This window comes from Danio aesculapii, chromosome 18, assembly GCF_903798145.1.
Source record: "Danio aesculapii chromosome 18, fDanAes4.1, whole genome shotgun sequence".
Taxonomy (NCBI): Eukaryota; Metazoa; Chordata; class Actinopteri; order Cypriniformes; family Danionidae; genus Danio; species Danio aesculapii.
This window is the reverse complement of record NC_079452.1, coordinates 2,581,577-2,588,233: the sequence shown is the minus strand read 5'-3', so window position 1 is coordinate 2,588,233 and position 6,657 is coordinate 2,581,577. Positions and strand designations below refer to the sequence as shown.

At 37.7% G+C, this 6,657-nt stretch overlaps 1 protein-coding gene across 1 annotated transcript; it reads right to left on the bottom strand.

Annotated features, from left to right (window-relative positions):
- Window positions 1-212: 212 nt before the first annotated feature.
- LOC130245766 (extracellular calcium-sensing receptor-like) lies at window positions 213-5,954 on the bottom strand. Its single transcript, XM_056478530.1, has 7 exons — window positions 5,945-5,954; window positions 3,925-4,072; window positions 3,148-3,439; window positions 2,155-2,982; window positions 1,631-1,858; window positions 1,241-1,364; window positions 213-1,126 (listed from the first exon to the last, which is right to left on the bottom strand). Exons 2-7 carry the CDS (start codon window positions 4,032-4,034, stop codon window positions 213-215), a joined length of 2,496 nt encoding a protein of 831 aa, XP_056334505.1. The 5' UTR covers window positions 4,035-4,072; window positions 5,945-5,954.
- Between the last annotated feature and the right edge of the window lie 703 nt (window positions 5,955-6,657).

Here is a 6,657-nt window from a genome sequence, read left to right as displayed (position 1 = left end):
CCTACAGTTTATCAACAGCCAGCGCTAACTCGATTCAGTCTGAAAGATGCTCAATAAAGTCTGTATGGTCGCCTGTATGCATTAGAAAGTGCAAAAGTCAAAAGCAATTTAACCTTTATGCTAGATTGTAAATTATTATTATAATAAAACAAAACTATCAGTATTTGAAAAAAGTTGATCGGAGATGAAATTAACATTGTACAGTTTTACAGTTATCTCTTTTTTGTTTCTTTACCCATTATGGCTTTTTTAGTGTTTCTCTCTGGATGTAAAAGTATTATGTAGCATTTTGGAGCAAATATGGCCACCAGTAAGCCAAAACTAGAAGCTAAAATAGCAAATATCTCAACAGCCACTGCATATTTACCTGGTGAACTAACATATGCTGGAACAAATGCAATCCATACAGCACAGAAGATTAACATGCTAAAAGTGATGAACTTTGCTTCATTAAAATTATCTGGAAGATTTCTAGCCAGGAAAGCTAACAGGAAGCTTATTGCGGCCAATAGTCCAATGTATCCCAGCAGCAGAGAAAAACCAGCCACTGAACCAATAGCACATTCATATACTATTTTAGAACGGATATACTGGTTGTTCTTGATGGGTGTTGGAGATGCATTTGATAGCCAGACTGCACATATCACAACCTGGAGGGCCGTGAGGACCAGAACTGTGCATCTTTGTTGAGCTGCTCCAAACCATTTCATTGCTCCTTTACCCTCAGGACGAGATGACTTGAACACAGCTATTACCACCATGGTCTTGACCAGAATGCTGGAGATGCACAGGACAAAGCTTATGCCAAACACAGCATGTCTTAACTGACAAGTCCACAACTGGGGCTGGCCAATGAATAGAAGAACACACAGGAAACACAGTTTGAGTGACAAGAGCAGCAGGAAGCTGAGCTCTGAATTGTTGGCTCGTACTATGGGAGTGTTATGATGTAGAGCAAAGATGATCATCACAAGAGCACAGAAGCAGGTGCCAAGCAGGGAAGCAGTGGTCAGAGAGATGCCCAGAGGATCTTCATAGGACAGAAACTCTACTTCCTTAGGAATGCATTGATTTTTATCAAAATTGGACCAGAATTCATCTGGACATGTCATGCATTCAGTGGAATCTGTGAATAAAAATACACAGCAAGATTTAATGACTATAAACCTGTGCGTGTGTATATTTTATATTATATATATATATATATATAAACCTTAAAAAACAACAAAAAGTTCCAGACCCGTTGCATTAGAAATCTCTCCATCTCCACATGGCAGGCAGTCAAAGCAGCAGATAGGAAGACCCTTCCTCATCGCTTGTCTGGTACCTGGGGGGCAGCTCTCACTACACACAGACCGTGGGGGCTATCAGATGACAGCACATGTAGAGTATTCACAGAATGAATGGTTAGTACTCTGTATGGGGTATTTCAAATTGTTGCTTTATTCAATTCATCTTTATCTCTATAGTGCTTTTTAAAATGTAGATTGTGTCAGCAGCTAAATATAGATGCAGTTCTAGTAAATTGAAACTGCTTCAGTCCCTTACAGTACCAGACATGTAACAAACAAATGTAACATTCATTACATGACAAAACGTTATTTACAGATTAATAATAATAATACATTACGTTTTTTATCTGAAAGTTCCAGTATAATGCACCCTCATCCAGTGTGAGCACCTTCCCTGTTCCTGCCCCTTCATTGACAACACCAACCGTGTGTAATCTTATTGATCCATCAGAGCTTGGGTGCCAGTTTAGCACATCATAGATTGCCAGAGCATCTCCATTCTCATCAAATGACACATGATCTCCAAAACCAGTGTTGAAGTTCACTTTTTGTAAGTAGTGGACCAGCTGTACAGTTAGTAGATAGTAAGAGTGTTTAAAAAGTAAGTATGGCAAACTGTACATACACACATTTTTATTAATATTAATGATCTGTCACAACAATTGCCATTTAATATTCTTTCCGATTATATTACAAAATAACTATTACTGAACAGTTATACAATTGTAACAAAAAAATTAATACACAATATGACAGTATCAGTTGAATTAAGATATCTGAAAAACAAATTTATTTAGTGTATATTTCTACATTTTCCTCTTTCAGCCCTTCTATGTCTTAAGACAATTTTCATAGGTCTTACCTGCCAGGGATTCAGATTTGTTATGTTGCCACAGCTGTTCCCATCAAATGGTCCTTTACCCTCCTCACACTCCATTAAGTCATGAAGTGCATGTGCCAGTGCATAAACGGCCTTATAGACATTGTAAGATGCTCTTAATCCTGAAACATCAGTGTATGGAGTTTTGGTGGTACTCAGATCCTCCTGTCCTGTACAGACACTTTTCTCCTGCTGTCCAGTTGTCTCTTTACCCCAAGTTTCAAAACTGCACCTGAACATGTTCTCCCAGAAGATCTTCAGCATATGATTTTTTGGATTGTTGCTAGCATGAATATGTAGCAGAAACTCTTGTAATCCCAGGATCTCTCCACGCCTGATAGCGATGCCTAGTGTTCCCCCCAGGAAAGGCAAGTAACGCGGAGTGTGAAATACTGGTGAAGTGGCCCAAGCTTCACTTGCAATCCATTGCCTGCCTGTCAAGTTTTGTAACACCACCTCATCAATCAAAGGCATCAGATAGGATGATGTTGAAAAAACAACCACCACACTAGCTGTAGAGGCCCGAATTACTTCCATTATACGCTGAATATCTTTGGGGTTATTATCATGGGGAAGGATTTCAGAAAAAGAAATGCAGCTTCCAAATTGCTGCATTTCCTGCTGGAAGGACACAGATGCATAGATACCGTAATCGTCATCACTGTAGATGAGACCAACCCAGGTCCATCCAAAATGGCTCAAGATTCGAACCATAGCCCGCACCTGAAAGGCATCACTTGGGATTGTTCTGAAAAAAGAGGGATATTTTTTCCTGTCACTCAAACAGGAGCAGGTGGCGTAGTGACTAACCTGATTTGGACGAGAGAAGAGAGAGAGAGAAAGGGAGAGAGATTATGAAACACTGCAATGTGTGTTTAGATGAGAAAGAAAGAAGAAAAGGCTAAGGACATATGAATAAAAGACCAAAATGTGATTAAAAAGTTCAAATTTTTACTTTTTTTCATCTGATCTTACTATAGGTACTCGAAACAGCCCCAGGACACTGGAAATCGCAATAGATGGAGTTGATCCAGGATCACCCACAAGCCCAATCACTGGAGGAGGCCCAGTGCAGTTTAGGTTGGAGAAGTATTCCTCTGTCCCACTAGCCAGGGCTATGGCAGCTCGAAATGCCATTCCTAGCATCACACAGTTGTCATAAAGATGGTAGCCAAGAGTGATGTTTGGCAGCAGATTTGGATTCTTATTGATCTCATCTATAGCAAAAACCATAGTTTGTGCCTGCTGGAAGCTTTCCATATCAAATCTAAGGGGGTGGGGGGGATGCTTTCAATAAAATCACATGAATATAAACTAAAATATAAATTAAGCATAGATATATTCATAGATTCATATACAACTCAGATCACACACTCATAGAACCATTTGTTAAATATAATATATATATCAAGAAAACATAACACCTTTCTACACAATGTTTGAATAAACAATACTTACATTTGTTAACTCAATAGACACTTTTTACAGAGTAACTTAGAATCGGCAACAGAATCTGACCAACAAAGGCCAAAAATATGCAAGTGCTATGACTAGTCCCAATTAATCAAACAGTATGTTTTAACACTGTTTTAAATAAATAAACATAAGTGTTAGTTTTAATGTCAAGTAATGACAAAAAATATTAATATTTAGCTATTATTATTATTACTCTTATCAGTAGTAGTGGTGTTCCAGTCTCTCTCTCTCTTTCTCTAGCTCTCTTTATCATGTCATCTTAAGCTCCAGACTCACTTTTCACAATATGGAGGTTCTGGCTCTGATTTGAAGCTAAGCTCAGGGAACAATGTGAAAAAATGAACCTCAAACAGGCCTCCAAGTATAAAATCTCCCTCCTGGTACATTCCATTCAACTTGAAGTGTCCCTGGAGCTGACAGGTACCTGGATTGAGGACTGATGCTGCAGAGATACAATTTAAAGACAGATAAAGAAAGAAGTTTATACGGATCCACATCTTTTTTTTCTGACCCACTCACCCATTCTGCTTGCTAATTTATTATGATGATTTCATGGGGTGTTACTTTAAAAGAGGAGGCGGTGCTAAAGTAAGAATACGAAGATGAAGAGGGGGATGGGGCGTTGGGTTGTCACCCCCATTTCCAGGACATTATATCTCATTTGTGGGCATCAGGGAGCCAATATGAATTTGTGGGAGACTCCTGGAGCTTCCAGGAGACTTGTCATGTCTGCATTCTAAATAACGGTCACATAAAAAATAAAAATAAAAAACTCCTGCAGGTGGGTCAGCAGAAGTATTTCAAACTTACGTGTGATAGAGTTCATGAGATTGTCTGAGCATCATTAAAAATAAACAGTTACATTAGATAAGTTAATAAACTGGATGAATATCATTTAATTTAATTATATTGTATTAGTAGTGTATTGTCTAAGATCATGCATGGGGCCTATAGACCTTTCACATGACATCATGAGGTGTCCGGTTTGACTCCACGCAGTGTATTCATACTTCCACCTACAGTATACAGAACTAGCTATATAGAATTCACCCAGTAAGGAGTATATTTATTATAGATACAGTTAGATTATGTAAATATCTGTTGTCTATAGCTATCTTCTGTTGTCTGCATTCAAGACGAGACATCTGACAAAACCTACAAATCTGCCAGATTTCACCTTGAACTTGGAAAATGGGACATTAAACGAAGTATATTGCTTTGTGTTGCTGTCTTTACTGCAGATGAAGTTGGTATGATTACATGGTTGCTGCACAGTCAAATTTATTTTTATTACTTTTTTATTTTCTGAAGAATAAGTAATAAATAAAACTGTGGTTGTTTACAATGAACAGGAATCACATTCTATGCACTGCTCAGATGGCATTTTATAGGGTATTTTATTTATGAACATAAAACGTTTATGTCTATTTGATATTTAAATAAAATAAAATAATAATAGTGTATGTGCCTATTGCTAATAAAACAAAATCAGTATAACATGTTTTTAATTAAATATCTATCTGCAGTGCAGAGATGGAACCAGAAGTGTTTTTAGAAAGTGGAATTAATATATTTACCCTGTATTTAACTATTGCAATAACAACACTAAGAAAACTGCATTTTAATTCAGTATTAGATTATGAAATAATTATTGTAAATAATACAATTATACAATTAAAAGGTACCACAAATATCAAATGAAAACCACCCAGTAGGTGGTGGCAAGACACTTAATTTTTAAGTCTTAATTTATTACAATGGAGAAACTGAACAAACCATTCATTCATTCATTTTCTTTTTGGCTTAGTCCCTTTATTAATCTGGGGTCCAGCATAAGTCCATAAATCCAGCATATGTTTAAGGCAGCGGATGCCCTTCCAGCTGCAACCCATCACTGGGAAACATACATACACACTCATTTACACACATACACTACGGACAATTTAGCTTACCCAATTCACCTATAGCACATGTCTTTAGACTTGTCAGGGAAATTGGATCATCCGGAGAAAATCCACGCGAACATGGAGAGAACATGCAAACTCCACACAGAAATGCCAACTGATCCAGCCAAGTCTCGAACCAGCGACCTCCTTGCTGTGAGGTGATCATGCTAAATAAACCAAAATTAATTATTTCTTCTGTGCACCGTGATGCATACGCAGACAACTTGGTATCGGTTCAGTAATAATCATAACCGGTTATTATGTACTGACGTCATTTATTTCATATGCGCTATGTCTCCGTAGCTTACTATGGCGAGGGAGGTGAGCGTGAGTATTTATAACGCTCCAACTACTTAAAAACGCAGAAACTCTGCACAATTTCACTGCGTGTGTGTTTGCCGAACAGTCATTCACTGACACTTACAGCAGAAGCCCCTATTTCACTGCGATTGAGAAAATTAAAGTACTCCTTTTCTCTCTCTCATTTGACCTGCTGGCATGACTTTTCCTCTCCTCTCGGCTGTTACAGCGATACTTCTGGATACAGACACAAGCGTGTGTCAGCAGTTTTCTCCACCCTATCATGGATCAGCTGTAATCGCCGCTGCTGTTTATGAGTGTCACTCATCTCTGATGAGCACAGTGCGCAAGAGCCAATCGCAGCCCTTTCTGTTGAGCGTATGACCAATCATAGGGGTGTAAAAACGAACTCACAAGGCTCAGAAAGCGAGCGAGATATTTATATTTGTTAATTTGCTATAAATGCTTGTGTTGTTCTGTGCATGTACTTGAGTTTTTAAAAGTGCAGTTTATATATCTGACTGTATTAAAGAACAAAATTGTATAACAAATAGTATATAAATATATTTATACATTTTAATACAAGAATTGTTGTGCTGTGAAGAAAATATAAAATTGTGCATGGAAAGCATCTTCAATGTACCGTGATGCACCGAGATATCGAATTGAACCGAATCGATGGCATGATAATCGTAACCGAACCTTGAGACCAGTGTAGGTTCACACCTCTAGTATAAATATATATATATATATATATATATAT

Coding starts and splice junctions, on each gene's coding strand:
- LOC130245766 (XM_056478530.1), bottom strand. CDS start 4,034: ATGTACCAGGAGGGAGATTTTATACTTGGAGGCCTGTTTGAGGTTCAT. Junction 3,440..3,924: donor GAACCTCCATATTGTGAAAA/GTGAGTCTGGAG, acceptor CCACCCCCTTAG/ATTTGATATGGAAAGCTTCC. Junction 2,983..3,147: donor GGCTGTTTCGAGTACCTATA/GTAAGATCAGAT, acceptor CGTCCAAATCAG/GTTAGTCACTACGCCACCTG.